The 19,103-nt window shown below is 43.5% G+C and overlaps 1 protein-coding gene across 5 annotated transcripts in view; it reads right to left on the bottom strand.

Moving 5' to 3' along the window:
* Window positions 1-19,103, bottom strand: part of PTPRE (protein tyrosine phosphatase receptor type E) — a 91,800-nt gene that overhangs the window by 29,933 nt on the left and 42,764 nt on the right. For 4 of the 5 annotated variants that reach the window (XM_032190738.1, XM_032190735.1, XM_032190732.1 and 1 more), the window contains one exon: window positions 4,178-4,287. In XM_032190738.1, coding sequence (XP_032046629.1) covers window positions 4,178-4,280 — 103 coding nt within the window. In that variant the 5' untranslated portion in view covers window positions 4,281-4,287. Of the gene's footprint in view, window positions 1-4,177; window positions 4,288-8,546; window positions 8,576-19,103 lie in introns of those variants that run through there. The other variant, XM_032190736.1, reaches the window with a different exon arrangement.

The raw sequence follows: 19,103 nt of genomic DNA, 5'->3' as shown, positions 1-19,103 counted from the left end.
TCTTCATCCCTGGACCACTTCCTTTACATGTAGGACTGGGACAGTACAGTGGCCCATTAATGCAAATGACAGCAACGCCAGTATGTAGGCAGCGCTCCTGTCAGATGAAGGATGGATGGAGAAGCTCTTGGCCACGTCTCTGCTGAAGATTTCAGCTCAGCTTGCATCAGATGTTGCACCCAGCTTGCCTGGTGGCCATGCAAGACCTCATGCCATAACTTAGGGGAGATGTCAGACCAAACGATCTACCTCATGGGAGTGCTGAGTATCTTTTACATTGATCCCTCACTTAAACCACTAAATCTGCTCATGTTTCAAAGAGAAATCAAGCTTCTTCACTGTTAATTGTGGCCTTTCAATGCTCCTCACAAGCCCCAAAGGGCAGATAACTCTTTCCAAATTCACCAAGAGTAACTGCAGGGAGCAGCCAAGCTCCCCAAAGCGTGCAGCCCTGGCACAGAAACCCTTTCACACTACTGCTGAGCTGCAGGTACCGGGGATGCTACTTGCACTGCAGATGTACGTGTGGCACAGGCTGTCCTCGTGCTGTCCTTTGGACTAATTCTGTGCTGAAGATAGACCCAAGAGACATACTTTGGGCAGTCCTTAGCACTTTTCATGGACACGGGCAGTTCTGAAATCTCAGGACTCTGTGAGTAGCAAAATATTTTGCTGCTGCCATAAAAGCTTTTGCAAGTGCTTAACTTCAGTTTGCCTCTCAGCAGGTTTAACAGTGATTGATTTACCATAATCAAGCCTCTTGCAATTACCATGTGCTTTACAGGCTCTGAAAAACCTTAAAGCTAACTCGCTGCATGGAGAGCTCGCCTCCTGCCTCAGTTTCCCCAGAGCTGTGCTGCCTCCTGCAGGCTCGGCTGAACTCGTGCTGCGAGGCAGCACAGGACAAGTGCCTCACACAGCGGGGATGCCCCAAGTCCAGCCTGAGCCCCCTCAAGCTACTTTTGGATGATAAAACCCCGTAGCAGTGAGTTGCTGTGCTTCACAGCAGCTACTTGCAGAGAGGAAGCAGACAGACAGTCAATAACCAGGCTTTGATAGGCATAAAAAATATACCCAAAGTGAAAAAATAAAAAAATAAAAAAAATGCTGAAGAAAGACTAAAGGAAACAGAAAGGTGGGGGAAACAAACTAGCATCCAAAGCCCACTTCTCTCTTCATGTTCTTCAGCAGCAAATGAAAGAATCATGCTGGCATTTGCCATCCCGAAGACCAATGGATATGCTGTACCTAAGGAGGCTTGGGGGATCCCATCAATGTCCATATATACCTGTCCTATATACCTAAGAGGACGGACCCAGGCTCCTTTCAGCAGCACCCAGGGCCAGGCCCAGAGGTCTCAGCCCCAAGCTGGAGCCCCAGGGGCTGCCCCTGGCCCTGGTCTGTGCTGGGCGGGTGCCGCAGCCCTGGCACAGGCTGCCCGGAGAGGGGCTGGGGGCTCCTCCTGGACAGCTTCAAACCCACCGGGACCTGGGGCTGGGCACCCTGCTCAGGTGCTCCCACTCATCTGATAAAGTCATCGTCTCTGCATCTTAATACATTGGTAGTGGAAAGTGTAAAGAGGGGCATGAATACCATGAAAGATTCGGGCAGTAAACACTGCTGAAGTCCTTTCCAAACATTTAAATTTAAGAGTTTTACTACTGCAGCTCCCAGGCTGCTTTGACATTTAAATGACATAACTAGTGTAAAACAAAACAAAACAAGAAGAAATAAAAGGATCCTAGCTATGATTAACCCTGGATAACTAATAAATATTTAAGTAACCAGAAAATATTTGAATTAAATGGACCAGCATCATCTCTAAACAGTTTGTTATATGTATTTGATAGCATAAAGTTTTATCTACCTGAAACGTATGTGCAAATCCAAATAAACAAATTTAGGCAAATCCAAATAAATAAATACTGCTTTATATTTAATGCAGTTGAATACTGAGTAAGTCACAGTACAATTTCTCCAGTAAATGGCGGTACAATAAAACCCAGAGTATTCTGATTGTATTAAATGGGAATTTCATGGTAGCAATTTCATGGTACTCCTGCAGGAAGCAAAATGGCAGCAGTGCTGAAAAATTGAGTAATACTCAAAAACATCCTATCTTTTTGGATCATTCATCAAATCTGCATGCAAAATGACAACTCTTCTCAGTTATTTCCATACTCTTTTAAACAGAATTTTCTTCATACTTTAATCAGAAATCTTTAATATTTTTTAAAAATATTTTATTAGCTCAGTAGCTATTAAAAGTATTAGATAATCCTATTATCTTGGAACCCTCTATACAGCAATCTGTTTTCAGTGTGCATGTTTTGTTTATCAGACAGAACTCTTCTTTGCTTCTCACAGCAAAGTAACAAAGGCTTTGATATTTCTAAAAAAAAAAAAAAGTTTAGTTGTACTAATAATTTCTAACTCGTCTCACTGAAATTAAGTCAAAATATGGAAGATAAGATTACTCTTACCCACATTATCATGCTCGTATTCAACACAATTTTGAATTAAGGTGAACAGCATCTATGGGGAAGTCCTTTTTTGTTTTAAATAATTTTATTAAAATGTTCTAGGTATTGAAACAGCTAACAAGCTTACTTCTCAATTCCCATATTCATACAAATATATATTACATATTCAGACAAATATAAATAACTTGTTTTTCTAAAGCTGCAGGTGCTATACAAGAGGCAGGGCAAAGACAACTATTTGACAGTATTTCAACAGAGCTATTTATTAGTATCTTGTACATAGCTTCATTTTTATTTATATTAACATTTTACTTAATTTGAAAGACCTAAGCAAAATAAGAGAAAGCAGCACACCGCTGGACCTCTGCTGCCCTGAAGTCTTACACCTTGCTGAACACAAATGCCTAAGACCTGAGTTGCTACAAATACAGACCAAAACGATGAACGTGGGATCCAAAACCCGCTGGTGCCACGTGAGTTTTTTGACAACCTGAAGAACCAGCTCTGAAGTGCGAACAACAAAATTTATTTCCAATGCTGCTTGACTGAATGTCAAGTGGCATTAACACCACAAAAAAAAACAAACAACCAAAGCCAGCCCTGCTACTGGCTTTGTCCCTTGCAGCTGGATGAGAAAAGGCCGTGCTGCCACGGATCAGGAGCTCAGCCCCCACGCAGACCCGCCAGGCCATGGGCACTGCCATCAGCTGCACTTGGCAGGTGACTCTTGCTTGGCTTTCCATCCATAGGGGTGTGAAGTTCACAGGCAGATTAAAAAGAAAAAGAAAACAGCAAAAACACACCCTTCTATAAAGACTGGATGACAACAACAGCAACCTGAAAAGTTACTGAGATTTTAGCAGAGTGTTCATATGGAACACAATCAGCTTTGTTATCCTTCAGCCAAGGCCACATAGAAGCTATTCATTCTGAAATCCATCTCCGAGGTGAGCACAGCGCCGTGCACGGCCACTGCCTAAACCAATAAATACGCACTGTCAAACTGCCAACACCCAGCAGCAGCCGCATAGGCATTTGAAGACACCTAGCTAGGTTTATGAAGGATAAGGACAACGTGCAGCTCAGATTTGCCATCCAGTCATAGAACATAATAGCAGAATCAATGGTCTTTAATAAATAAAACAAAACAAAACAAAACAAAACAGACTTGAACTAGCCCCTCTACAGGACTGTGCTGTGTTAAGCCAGTTACTGGAGGTCCCGAAGCAAGAGGAAGAAATGTCAAAGAAAGAAGGAAATGAGGAGAAATAGGAGACGCCGTGGTGGATCAGAGAGTAGAAGATTGCTCTCTGGTCTTCGAAAAAAAATGTTATATTTTTCACCTGACCTCACCTGATGCAGGATACCTGCACTATTATCCACCTCCAGCTCTGCCTTAGATAGCTCACATCACTGAAAAGACAACATAAATATTGTAGTTCCTCCTGCTGTTCTCTCTGCTGTTTAAGCAACTCTGCCTCTATTTCAAAATATCGGTGTGCAAGTTGTGTATTTCCCACACGTGGGAAAGAGAAAGTAAAGTTACAACACCAATAAAAGAGAGGTCAAACACAGATGTCATCAGGCAAGATTAGAACATTATGGAGAAATATTCAGGATGTCACTGCAGGGACCTCACCTGAAGTCCTTTTCCCTCCCTATTCCCACCCCTGCCAATTAAATGATGGCCTTACTTGTTGTTGTGGTGGGTTTGGGTAATTCAGTTCCATTCGGTGGTAAAGCCTGCACAAACAGAAAGCTAACACAGAGTAGCAGGAACGAACAGGGATGTTCCATCCTGGATCTGAAAGACAAGAAAAGTGTAAGATAAATTTTGGGGTCAAATTACTATTACCTTTTTCCGCTCTTCAGAACAAAATTAAAGAAAAAGCAATGCTTACTTTACGCAAGGGAAGTTTTAAAACTTGTTGCCTGCTCACTTAACTTTCTTTGTTGATGCAAAGGGGAAGGAAATGCAACTTGTCGGCATTAAGAATTCATTACAAATGTCTTAAGTGCAAGAACAGGAAGACAGCATTCAGCCATCATTCAAAGATGATTACAGAAATTGGGGCAGAAAAGCTGTTCTGTGTCAGCAACACACAGCAGCTGAGGACATGGAGGCAAGGAATCTGGAAATCATTTCCAAAATACAGAAGTATCAGTAACTGGCATCGTGAGAGTAAACAGGGCAGAAATTGGGCATAGAGGTTTGGTGGATCCTGTCCTCGTTGCAGGTATCACACCTTTTGGGGCTGTGAGCTACCTTTCTATGTGTTCTTATGTTACCTTCATTCCCCAAACACACGCACGCAGAGCACCATGATGTATTTTTTTGGAGAACACATGTGCCGTAACTATCAAGCTCTAAAATATGGCATCAGAACCTCCTAAATACAGAATATTTCATATTTTGTGGGACCAGAAAATAATTTCCAATGTAGAAAAACTTAGAATCAAGGTGATGAAAATGGGCTGCTGCTGTGGGGACTGTGGAGAAATTCAGGAGCTTGCTGCAGGAGCAGGGTGAGTTGGCGGCTGGAGGCAGACAACCTGCTCCAGAAGTACTCCAGTCCCTCAAAACTGAGGTACATATTTATAATGGAAAAAAAAAATAATCTTGTTACTTTTTCTGAGCATTTATCTAGTCCCTAATAGTTGGGTTAATTACAACAGGCTGCTGCCCCAGGCAGCAGGCAGTCTTGTTTGATTTTCAAGTGTCATCTTTGGCAAAAACGCTGCACCCAAACACTGTGGGCTCATGCTGGCTTTCACAAGTGGCAGAACACGGCCAGACGGTGGGTCTGTGTCCATGGCTGAAATTGTAACAACAGCACTACAGCACGACAAAACTCCTCGATGTTATCAGCATAAATATTTAATAGCACAATTTACACAGGATATTATATAGTAGCGCTTAACAACAGGCCAAAAAAAAACACACCCAAAACCAAACAAAAAACAACCAACACAAATGCTGGTAGTCATGAGAATAACCACGATGAAAAACCTCCCTTAATAGCAGCTTTCACCCCCTCTTGCCCATTCACCATGCTCACGCCTGTTACCCAAACCTCAGTCCCAGTCTCTTCACTATGCATAGGGCTACCTTCAAATTCAACTAACATCTCGTATGATTATAAACGAAAAAGGTAAAAATAAGAAGAATTAAAATAACAACGGAACAGTGAGACTTGAAACTTGTTGATCTCAGTCTCAGAAGGAGATTGCCCCAGCAGGGCGGGGCCCCTGCTCCCAACCCACCAGGTGCCTCAAGGAAGGACGCAAAGTCAATTTTGCATAATCTGATACTAAAGCTTATTTATTTATTTATTTATTAATTCATTCAAGGCTCCGTAAGATGCCGAGTAACCTTCCTGCCCACTGAAATCACAAGGTAAATTGCTAAGGTAGCTCCTTCCAGAAGCGACTGCCTGTGCCTCTGTACATTGCCCCTACATCTAAATGCGTGACATTTCAAACTCTTACAAGCGGTGTGAAAACACAGAAGCAAGAAAACATAGCATGTAAACAAAAAGACAAAATGCATATTTTTGGGAAAACAAAACAAAACAAAACAAAACAAAACACATAAAGCTTTCTTATATGGGAGCACACACAATAGAATTTCTTTATTCTTGCTCCCATTCTTACATTTTGGAAGCTCAGTGGATCTAGCTAAATTTTCTTCTTTACAAGAATGAACAAAGAAAAAATAATATAAAGTGTTATTAGCATCAAACCTTATTTTCCTAAATTCCCCTTTTCAGTCCAGCCTCCTTCTTGACAGATCTACTCTCTCAGTTCCCTCTATTACTTGTTTATAACGTAAGTAGACCAAACATCTTACAAATTAATCCTGACCTGGCCGTTCATGGGATTAGGTAACTAATTACGCATAACAGCTAATTGCAAACTGCTTCAGTGGGACTGCTGCACCAGACCTGGTCTGCCAGCTCCGACCCAGCCGAGCCGAGGAATCCATCCTCCTGCTCTGAAACTCCCCAGGTACGAGGCACTGCTTCAGCCAGGTCTAACTGGATGAAATCAGAGCCACCGAGAGCTTTTTATGGCAGTTCCTATAGTGACCATATTGCTATCAATTATGTGAAGTCTTATACTAGGCTACCAGGAGTGAGCTAAACAAATATATATATTTTTTTCTGTCTTCTCTATCCATTGTAAGAGGTGAGTAAGAAGTTAATATTTATAATAACATCATAGGGTGAAGAGGCAGTATCTGTATGATGTAAGGCAATAGATATAAGACAATCACCTGCCCTAAAAGCCTTGAAGTTACCAGGAGTTGTTCAGTTCAGAAGAATGAATACCCCCAGTGGAAGTCAGTGTAATTTTGGAAGCAAGCCACATCCAAAGGGCTGAAAAGTGTAAGGAGCAAAGTGCCTCACAACCTTGCTGCTGTGAGAGTTTTGCAGGCAGACATACAGCACCAAACATCTCATATCTGGTCTCTTCAATGTGATACAGTGTAGCTTGATTACACATTTGATGCCCCCAGATTTATCAGAAACAAACGCACCTACAAGGTTTATGCAAATTCTGGGATCTCATTTTTGTCTGAAGCTGTGATTAAGTGCTTCGTATTCTTGCTCGGCAAAGGATGGATGAAAAATTATAGCAAATGTTGGGGGCAGATGACAGAGCCTGAGCTCAGTATGACCAAGTTCTGCAAGCACCGAGCGCTTGTCTTCAGACAGGGGTGGATAGGGAGTAAGCAAGTTGAATAAAATACATTAAAATACTGTGAATTTTACTGTGTATGTATATTTATCTGCTTCATGTGCTGAAACGCATGCAGTTACTACAGGACCTATACTACAGCATTTTCTGAAACCAAAAAAAACAACCCCTGTAGACAGAGCAATGCTTTCCTTTCTCAAGGAGGTGCACTGTCATGATAATCTGATAAAGAAAATAAAAAATAGAACAACTCGTCTCCAGAAAGAGCAGGCAGGCAGCAAGGCACCGCTGAACAGGAAAGGACAACCGTGTACACTAAAGAAGCCTCTTGCTGATAAGATCAGAAAGGAAGAAAACGAGGTGTGAGGTGCATGCTGTCATTATTACACAGCTTTCACAGGGCTCAAGGCCACCTTCCTTCTGCAAGACCACTGCTGCCTGCCTGCAAAAAGCCACAGCAGCTGCTTCAGGAACTGCATGAGGATGTCGTGCATTTTGCCTGCTTGTATCCCACGACATCCAGTCCTTATTTCATGGATATTTGTGGGTAACTAGCTGAGGCACTTCAGCTTTAACTCTACAGAATCCCATTTTTTGTAGTAGAGGTTACTAGCTATTCCTGATTAACTAAAGCCTTAAAATGATGAAACCTGTTAGAGCCTGCTGCTACAATCACAGTTCTAAAAGTCTGCATTGTTATAGAAAAATGCTTCCATGTCCAGCAGAGAGACTAACAGCATGACCAAAAAAAGTCACTGTGAAACTGCACAGCGAGCTCCAATCCTGCCCAGGAGGCACGGCATGTAACGTCCAAATGCAATCCTGGTGTAGAAATCCCAGGAAGATGCAAAAAAGCCCCTGCCCACCATTTGTCATCACCACTGGTCCTTGGGTGGCCCAGGGACACGCCACAGTGGATGGCTCAGCCCCCAAATGTGAGGAAATGGCACTTTTGGCAGGGATTACTGCACTGGGACACACTTAATTTCTGTCTTGGCCACACAAGTAAATCCTCCTCTGACCTGACAGTTTTTAAAATTAATCATTTGATTGTGGTTTTCCAAAATCACTGAAAAAAGAAGCGCATCTCTCCAGCAGGGATGCCTGTTTATGAAACTCTGGGAATCCCGCTTGAGAAATTAGCGCAGAATAAATGAAGCACTTGCTTAATGTCAGGGTATCGTGAGTACAGAATAAAGAACTTACTTCATAACTCATATCTAAGGATTTAAAAATACCAAAAATAGCGAATACATGGAAATAGGATAGTGGGAAGCCCTAAATGAAAAATTCAAGAAGTTTGATAAAAGCTGAATGTTTTGATCTGCTTTAAAAATTAGGAACTTTTGTAAAAATAAATACCTTGGGTATTTTATTTATTTATTTATTTAATTAATTCCTGTAATTCACTATTGCTCGGAGAATTAGGATATCCTAGAAACCAGAGGATAAGGAAAGAGCTTGTGATAGTTTGTCTGCATTCAGGATAAAGGTTAGCTCAAAACTGAAAGGCACGTCTGACTTCCAACAACTGATCAAGCTGCCCTCCTGCAGTGTGCACTGGGAAAAAAGAAAAAAGATAAATGCCTTTAGATGTATGAAAATATAAATATATACATATATACATCTACACACTATCTATCTGTCATACACACAAAGGTCCTCATCTGGGCAATGCAGCGGTGTAGATGAGCCTGGCAAACTGTGTGAGCTGATGGAGCAGAGTCCCATCTCTTTCTGTAATGACACCTGGAAGCCAAAAACACAATGAAAGACTGCAGTAAGAACCTAAAATTAGTATCCTGAGCTACTCAGAATGACTTGAATTTGTCTTTCCAACCTCCGCTCTTTGTGACTGAGTTCATTTTTCAAAGTGCCAGACAAGCTGATCGTGCGAGTGCATCTCTTGCAGCTCAGCCAGCAAGAAACTCTGCCAGGGATCACTCTACGAAGGAGATATTCCTAAAAATCAGCTGCACAGGCTGCTGCACAGCCATTTCTTAGAGGTGAGTTATAAAAACACTGCAATACTGCCATTAAAACCTATTTGTTTTAAAATGGGACTGCCTACAGCACACTCACTTCCATTTTTTTTTGACATATAAATACAGATTTTGCTACTGGCCTCTTCAGGAATAGAAACAGAATGTAAGGGATAAATACTTAACATTTAAAATCCTATATAATTTAATAGAACTGCTCAAAAAATTGTGTCTGACAATAATAATTCCTGATGTGTATAGACTACGTGCAATAAAGGGCTTTTAAAAGAGATGGAAATAATCAGATTAAAGACTACAAATTAGAATAACCATTTACACGTAAGAGATCGAGTGAGGCAAAGTACCAATTAACCGAATAAAATGAATTTTCATTTGGAATAATGAAGCTTGATAGACTGTCTTACTCGCTTAGTCACTTCATCCCTAATTCACACAGACAAACTATTACATTTGTTTTCACTTTCAGGCGAGGGAAGGTCAGCATATGTAGCACAGAGTTTGTGCCTGGCAAAAATTTACAGCGGACAGCTGAGAAATGCAAATTTCTGCTCTGCCAAAGGCTAGTTTGGTAGGTAGTCACACTATCTGTAGGTGCCCACCTTCATGGACTATAACACAGCTTACAAGAGTTCATTGAGAAAACATGTTATCTGTTAGAAAAAAATACATTTTAAAGATAAACATCTTATTACAGACCAAAATCAATATTTTTGCAGGTTTTTTTTTTTTCTTTTTTTTTTTTTTAATTCCACTGACCACATAGAGCCAGTCCTACCTATCTTTCTCAACATCTCAAGCAAGTCTCCAACCTTACCATGGCTAGCAGGAGTTCAAATCCATTTCAATTAGTAATGCCGAGCTCTCCAGTGAATATAAATCACCGGTTGTCACTAGCAGATTAAGCACTGCATTAGCAGGTCTGCTCCGCGAAGGATTAAATGACAGTGTTTGCAGTAGGGTTGACATGCCACCATTAAAAAGTGACACTTGCCGCATTAAAAATGGCGAGAAATTTTTCAATCAAACAGACTTTACAAATGCATCAAGGATCATGAAGCAGTTGTATGGAGTATTATAGCATTATTTTTTTTTTTTAATTTTATGTGCTTGACTTTTTGGCGCTGCTACTTACTGGGATTAGAATCAAAGCAATTATGGAGATGTGCCATAAATCACAGCAAAAAGATAATTGCTTTAGAAGTGTTTCAAACCAGGAACATATTGAACTTTGGCTGTAGCCTTAATTTTTGGAAAACTCTCCATATTCAGGTAATGTATGCCTTATCTGAAGGGACACTTCTTTTTCGTGCTGTGCTCAGTGGCTCTCAATGAAGCAATAAGAAGGCTGTGAAGGCTTTAGGGATGCCATATTTAAAATTACACAGGTGAGACTTAGAACTCTCAGTTTCCACATCACAGAAATCCAAAATTAGGAAAACAGTACACAAGATCAAGCCGACAATAACAGTGAAGGAAGGACAACTTCAGAGAAATTAGAATTGTTTCCAAATTCAAAGCTATGCTTCCATGCTGAAGTAAACAAAGCTTAGGACAATTACTGCATTTTCTTTCTCACAGAGGTACATAGATTTGCATACACTTTAAAGAACTCTTTTCACTGCTTTTGCAGTTGTCTGATCAGCTCTGTCAGTAGCTCTCTCAGCAGGTGCTTTTCTGAAGTGCACATTCTCAATCTCCATCAGCTAGCACTGAGTTGAGATTGGGCTAAGGTAAGTAGGTCCACACTTAATGAAGTATACATAACCAGGATGAAGTCAGCAAGCAAATTACAGTTCTAATAAAATAGTTTGCCATATGATCACAGAATGATTTAGGTTGGAAGAGACCTCCAAGATCACCTAGTCCAATGACTAACAAAAATATTTGTAGATGCAACGCTTTTTCTTTTAGTTGTGATGAGTATTATTAAGCATGTCTTTCTCTCAAATCTGGACTGCTACAACCAGGAGCTATAGCACCACAAAATATCCAGGGTTGGAAGGGACCCACAAGGATCACTGAGCCCAGCCTCTGGTTCCACAAAGGACTTCCTAAAAATGACACCATATGTCTATTGTTCCAAGCGCAATGCACAAGGACACCACCTCAGAACTTTCATACCTAGTATATACAGAAAACTGCTTCAATACCCCTGAAAACCTCAAATAAAATTCCTGCTGTTCCGTCCATTATAAAAAAAAAAAACCTCATATCGATGTTAACTAAAAATCCCCAAGTAACATTTTTAAAAAGATTTGCACCCATTAACACCCACAAACTGAGTTTTTAATCACAAAGGAGTAAGTTAAAATAACTCCGATCTGAGGCTAAGTGTAAAGCCCCATGGTTTCAATGTAATTAAGGAAATGAATCATTTTTTATATAGGTGCTCACACAACTGCAAGATTCTAAATATAACCATGATAGCTGTAAAAGCACTGAATAACACAGCTGAGTGAGAAGGGCCCTCTTCTGGTAGATCACCTCGGCTGGACCTACACCACTCGTGATGTCTGTATGAAGAGTGCTTCTGAACCTCTAGTGATGCTCTTCAGCACCCCTCAGCAATGTGTCCCAGTCCTCCACTTGTCTGGGTTCTCTTGTTTTGTTGTCTGGATGCTCCCCCCACCCCATGAAGAGCCATCCCATCATTCCCATTTGAGCTTCCTATGCTTGCAGATGCCCAGGTCCTTTTGATCATATATTCAGTAAACAATTCTTTCAGCCTCTTTGAATGAGTCTCTTCTAAACCCTGGTGATTCTCATGCTCTGACCTTTCCCAGCCCAGATCTTTCCCCAGGTGCTCGCAGGGCATCAGGAAGGCCTCACCAGTCCAAATGCAAAGGACACGATCCGTTCACAGTCTCAGAGGTTGGCACACTGCACGCATTGTGGCACAGGACAGATCAGACAGGGCCCTGCACAGCACTTCCCCAGCTCGTCCTGTACCACTCGTTGCTCCTGCTTCAGCCTTCTGCACCTGCTCTGCATCTGCATGCTGTCCTCTCTACAATGGTTCCCTAATTACTCAAGGCTGCTTTGAATGCCATTAATGTAACACTTCCCATGCAAGCCAAGCCATTAACAGACACAATACATAACACCACACAGGGGACTGTGAAGGCCACACACCTGCACTTCTCAGGGCAGGGTTTTTCCAATTAATTGCTGCTCTAAAGGCCTGGGTTTCATCGCATCCATCTTTCCCCAAATTGCTTCCCAGACAGCATCCTCTGAGATGGGGTCAGGACCTCAGGGCAGCGTCTGTGGCTGCTCCATATGGGGCACGTCACACTGCCACAGGAACACGCCTGATCCGACAGGGCATGCCATGTCACCTCCTGCACATCTTTCCAACTGCTTCCCGGGATATTTCATTGTTTTGGGGTTTGTCCTGGAAATGAAGGTAAGCTGACTGGTCTGTGAAACCTTCAGCTCCCCCTCATCTCCTTCCCAAAGTGGGCTCATACGGTATCTTCTGCCAGTCTGAGCAGTGCCTGCTGGCCCCCACGAGCTCCCAGACACGGCCCCCGTGAGGCTGCTTGGTCTGGGTTGGAGACACCAAGCCCCTTGGGACGCTGTTTGTCCTGGCCCCACCACAGACCGCAATACAGCACCAGCACTGGATGGCCCAGGTGGCCTGGTCCCTGCTCCAGGCAGGGCAGGAGCCTCATGAGCAGCACTGAGCATCCATGGCCCAAGGAGATGCTCTTGCAGACCTTTTTTCAACTATCTATTCACACACAGTACCCCTGAAGGACCGCTTCGTTCACCGACACCTAAGGCAAATCGATCCCAGTCATCTCGTTAGGGTACGGCGGGTAAAGGAGGGGAATAAATTCAGCTCTCCAAAAACAGAAGTCTTGTCAGAAAGCAAAAACTTCACAAGAAGTTGGTTCTTTTAACAGTCACAGGTGCTCCTCCTCCTGGCTTAGCTGGAATTCACAGCCCTTCCCTCAAACAGCAAGCACAGTTCATCAGAGAGATGCTCGTTACAGAGGTAATCTGGACCCCAAATACCAGATTTGAGCCAGCCCAAGCGTCCACCACGCTACAGCTTCAGCCAGCAGGGAGGAGGCAGAGACTGAACCCGAAACACCAGACCCTTGATGCCATTGCTGTGCCCACCTGCCCCTCACCTTGCCTGGCATCACTCCAGCCGCCAGCCAGTGCCTACACACACAGCCTCGAGCCTGCTCCCAGGAGAAGCACAAAGGCTGCTGGAGACGTGTTTTCTGAGCTAAGATAGCTGGATGTCTGCCGTATTTACATCTGCAGTGCTCCTGCAGGCTCACCAGGTAATTCTGTAAGGTGAAGCTCCGTGATATCCCATTTTTTTCAGAAAGAACAAACAGTTTCCAGCTTTTTGCAGTTTTCCTGCTTCTACCTCTAGAACTGATTACCCCGTTTCCTGACCACTTTCACCATTTCCTTTTGGCGACACCCCTGGTTGAGGTAGTGGTTTCTGCAGTGCAGGTCTGTGTGCCTGACAAAATCTACACTGAACTTGTAGAGAAATGCCTTACGGAGAGCAAGTCCTGCTGCTGCTGGGGGCAGAATTTAGGAAACAGTTAACAGAGCACCTCACATCGTGTTATCAACATCCTGAGCCAGTCCCACAGTTTTATATGCAGAAAAGCTTACCATCAATGCAGAGCCAGCCCTCCCTTTTCCGACAGTCCCTTGTGTGAGAGAGCATTGTATCAGCATTTTGATGAACATTTGAATAACCTCAGCTTTTGGAGCACACAAAGAGGAGCAAACCTACTCAAAGGGTGTAGGAGGAAAGGCCTCAACTTATTTTTAGCAGAGGAGGTTTATAAATTGCTGAGTTATTACTTTCAACCTCAGCTCACCCCATTGATCCCTTTGCTACCAGGAACCACTAGAAATTCTCCATCAGGGGCCAAATCCTAAGAGACCAGTTCAAGTTTTGTGACAGATGCTCAGCATGGAAGAAATTACCTCCAGATAACGAGTTATAAAGTGAAAAGCCTGGGTAAACCCATGCGAGGAGCAGCTGGTGCTGCACAGCACATGGCCTGCCTCACAAGGCACAAAACCTGCATTTTTTGGTCACCAGCGCCATGGGCACACAGCCTCAGCCCAGCTGTGGTCCCCTGGGTGATGCTCACAGCAGAGCTGGTGTTAGGGGCTGGCCCCCACCCCAGGGCAGGATCGAGCCACAAAATTCTGAGTTGAGATGAAAGCACAAGTAGTTATTATGGTGAAAAACGAAGGAAAAACATTGAATTATTTTATAAGCAGATGTCTACCATTAGGTCTACACCACAGCCATTTTACAGCCCTATTTCATATCCAAACGTGTCTCCTGCTGCATAAATATTCATTATCTGTCCTTCTTGGTCTAATTTTAGTTAAATAAAGATCTCTGCAGCAAGGCTGTATTTTGAATTATTTACTATCTCACCTACAAGCTCACCAAAGGAGTAAGTTCACAAAGACAGAAACATGGAGAAAGAAAAGAGCTTTATCTGACAGACCGGGCTTTTCAGGGCACCAAGCAAACAATTAACGTTGGCCAACAAAGAAGTTGCAGGGCTTCTGTATAAAATCTTATAGGAACTAACACTGCAGGACAAACATCTTGACTCATTTTAAAGTCTCATTAATATCTTTGATAATACTAAGCAATTGCTGCCCACACCCTACATTCATTACACTTTACTGAATACGCATGCAAAACCTTTACAATGAGCAAAAAAGATTGCATTTACATTTTTGCAAGTTCCAGTATCACTTTTTTTTTTCCCCCAGTAGGCTTGTACAGGAGATTGAAGTAACAAATTAGGGTCACCTTTCCCCATGCGTTGTCAGCAAATCAATTTGCGACGCCTTTCAGACAGAGTTCATCCATAAATTAGGCAGTCTGCAATTGATTCACAGGAGAAACCCTAGAGCAGCAGAGTGAAACACCAATAAAATTTTACAATTAACTTGAGAAGTTGCCTTTTGTTCCATCCCAGTGGTCCTTTTATTTTTCAGATGCAGAAAACATATCATCATACAGATGCTCCCTTGTAATAGATCTATATGAATATTTAAAATCGGTTCTTGAGAACTAAAGCTAATTACATACGATGGAAAATACATACAGGAGAATTATGTGCCACACAATGGCCAGATTAAATGCTTGTGCTTCAGTGGCAAAGTATTTCATTTGGGAGGGAAGGAGGGGAGGAAGGGAAAAACAGAAGCACGATGTATGGGCTGTCTGCACACTCAGACAAACCAGAAAAGGAGAACATGACTTCTGGATATTTGAGAACTCACTCACAGCACATCAAGAAAGATGCTACACAAAAAGTTATATAGTAGTTTTGTGACTTAAATCACAAAGCACCATCACAAATCACATTGCTAACTGCTTGGGTTAAAACAAGCCTCCCAGGCTCTGACAACTTTCTTCACATGCAGAAACCTTTCTATAACCATGCTCAACCCCGTTCTGAACTCCCATTAAAATGTGGTAACTCTACAACCTGGTGAATGCAGACCTGGAAATGCAGGAAGGATGCAGCCACCCCGGCACCCAGTCTGGCATCCCTGTAACTGGGAACCCCAGCAGGGCTGGGGAAGGGCTGCAAACCCAAACACTGGCAGCAGCGCGAGCCAGAACCTTCCCAAAGACATGGGAGCAGCAAGAACAATGTTGTTTTGGGGGATTAAAGCTGCAGCAACGGGAATTCCTGCAACCCAGACTGGCACAACATGGCCCAGGACCGCACTTGCAGGACTCGACCCCGCAGCTGCCCACAGCTGCTTGTGGAGGCTGTGCCCCGGCACAAAAACATTCCCACTGACCAGCAATTCTCTCTGGCAAAAATGTGTAAGGAACCATTACAAAACCAAGGAAGCGAGCCAAGCCAGATGCGGAACTCATGCCCTGGATAAATCCTTGTGCCACCTGCTCTGAGACGGCTCCGTACGGCGAGGCAGCGCTCGGCGAAACGTGCCGAGATTCACTCGGGGTAACAGCTGTGTGTGCACGTAGGGGCTGGCTGGGCACGCACTAAAACCTGCTCCTTGGGTATTTATTGCAGGGACACAGCTGCAGCGGGGACAGACAGCAGCTCCGGGGTCCTGCAGCTCCCCAGCACCGAAAGCCACAGCGATAGCTGGGCCGCTATTGCATGGATACTGCAGCAGCTGGTGGCAGGGGGCTGTATTTCTCTCCTCCTGCAACAGTCACTAAGTTAGCAGATAAATTTAGCTACATAAAGTAAATATATGACAAAAAGCAGCAGCTTTAATTCAAAATCAGGCCTTGGGACATGAAACGCATCTGATTTTCTCATGCATTATTAAGTCACACGCCTACTAATAGGCCATTTCTCTCAAAAAAAAAAGATCATTACCAATGCAAATATCTAGGGATGCTGAAGTTCTTTACAGCCTGGAGCGTCCGAAAAATAAACAGTAAGTTCTTTACAGCCTAGGGTCTCAAAAAATAAACAGAAGCCATGCATTTACAACTAAGATTAAGCTAGCAAGCCTCTGAGTTACTGGGAATGTAAAACCCAGGCTGGCAGCCTGTGCTGCACCCCAGGATGCAGGCATGTATTTCAGGGCAGATTAGGCTTTCTTGGGCAGGAAGGGGCAGGGAGGAGATTTCCCTTTGCTCAAGTTTGAAAAAAAAAAAAAGAAAAAAAAAAAGGAAGAAAGAAAGAAAAAGCGTTAGTATCATAAAAGAGGAACGAGAAATAAAAAGTTAACCCTGAGAGGAAAAGCGGTGATGCAGGCTGGAAAAGCCCCCAGGCCAAGTGACAGCAGCGGGCAGCCCGGTGACACTGGTACTGTGCAGCAGCTTCCCATCACAAACACCGATGCTGGGCTGCGAGGGTGACCCGCCACCGAAACAGGCTGCATGGGAATGCAGCAAATTTTCCGTCACTTCAGCTCTGATCAGCACCAGACTGCCGAAATGTGCATAAACAAGAAATAAGGAAGCAGCACGGCCTGAGGTGCAGCAGTGACCACGGCAGACAGACAGACAGACACGTGCTGTGCCAGCACAGGGAACCCAGCCAGGCTCAGTGCCTGCAAATAAGTCTGGCCCCAGCCAGCTCACCAAGTCCTATGGATGTCCTGTTACTAGAGCTTATGGCTGGCTTTTCAGGATCACAGCCATGAATAGCATCAGACAAAAAATGGCCTTAAAACTTTTATTTCCTTTAAACTTGCTTTTTAAAGGAAAGAAAAAAGCAACCCCATTAAGACAACAAGAAAACCAAACGTATTCCAGCGAAGTGCTTCAAAATCTCCGCACACAGACTGCATCTCTTTATATTAACATGAATCATTGCACTCAAAATTCTGTGTTTTTTTTTTTTTTTTTAATGTCTTGTTATATTTTTTAAACTTCTATCAATCACTTCAAAGAAAAGAACGATCAGCAAAACAAACAAACAAACAACCCCCCCCCACCACCTGATCTCTGCAGAAGCAGTAGTTGAGGAGAAGTCAACCTGAGGCTCTGCCGATAATGTGTCCCCAGGACACAGCTGAGCTAGGGCAGTGCTGCAGAGCTTCACCTCTCACAGGTGGCCGTGCACAGACATGCCACAGCACTGCAAATAATTGGTGACATTTCCCAGTTTGTGCAGGTGACCCAAAACAGGTAGTCTTGCACATTGGCAGCAAGCTGCCTAAATGAAAATCTATTTATTTTTTTCTTTTTGAATTGATGTCAGAAAAAGGAGGAATGAGAACCCGAGGCAAAAAGTACTTCTGTTTCTGTGGCTGACCCAGGATTATAGCTCGACATGTCTATAAAAGGCACTGGGACAGGACAGCTGACCCCCAGACGTACAAATTACGAGGCTCCCCATGAAGGTCCCCCCGAGCAGAAGCCGGCAGGGTGGCGTTGTGCAACCTGATGGAGGCGGTGTTGTAACCTTGTTCCTCCCGCACAGCACCCGACACACACAGCACACTGCCTTCCTTCTCTCCTTGTCCATGAGGAGAAACGTGCAATGGAAACAAGAAATAGATACCTGGGAGAAGGTGAAGATTTGGGGCCTAGAAACCTACTGCATTGATTAGCACTCTTCAGCATGAACTGCGCGATATGTACAGTAAGTGTTAAAAAAATCTTTACGTTAAGCTTGGAAAAAAAGGAGAAATCTTTACAAAGCTAAAGGCATTATTTGACGGAGCACTGTGTGCATTGTTAAGCTTGAAAATTAAGCTGTAAATTAGCATACACTTTGAAATGATGCTAGGTACCGCATGGCAAATGAAGACCATTTCAGATAAAGCTGGTTCTGAAATCAGAGACACGGAGACTTGAAGTAAAATCCACCGAGGAAGGCAACAATCTGTGGTGGTTCCACTGACAGCAGACACCGAGCTGCCTGAACTGCCAGCAGCTGCACTGCCCGAGGTGCCCTTCACACGTGCCTTCCTTACCTCCCCTTCATCGTCCTTGTCTTAGTTTTACAGCCCTACAAAGGGATGGATTCATGTCAGTTCCTGGAGGCAACGACACTCGTACTGTAAAGTGAGGCTCTTGACATGCTGTAAAAGACTAATGGGCACTTCAAATTGGGGCTGGAAGCGGCAACTTTCCTCCACAATTACGATTACGGTGGACTGGGGGATCTCTGGGGTGGGCACAAACAGCACAGCCAGCTCTCAGACCTCCCCAGCCTGCTCACCTTCCCAGTTAACATGAATTTTACCATGAGAAATCAGAAAGAGCCTCAGCTTGAAGGTGCTCCGATTGTACAGTAAGAACTTACATGTGGGTCAACCCAAGCCAACCCAAGCCAACCCAAGCCAAGCCATTTCACCCACTCCTTCTTTCTTGGTATTTGGGCAACACTTTGGCACTGCATGCATACGCTATCTACATAGAAATACAGTACGTAAGAATGGTAAAACTTCCAATATA

Source organism: Aythya fuligula, chromosome 7, assembly GCF_009819795.1.
Source record: "Aythya fuligula isolate bAytFul2 chromosome 7, bAytFul2.pri, whole genome shotgun sequence".
In the NCBI taxonomy this organism is placed as follows: domain Eukaryota; kingdom Metazoa; phylum Chordata; class Aves; order Anseriformes; family Anatidae; genus Aythya; species Aythya fuligula.
Note: the sequence above shows the minus strand (reverse complement) of the source record. Positions and strands in the feature narration are given on the sequence as shown.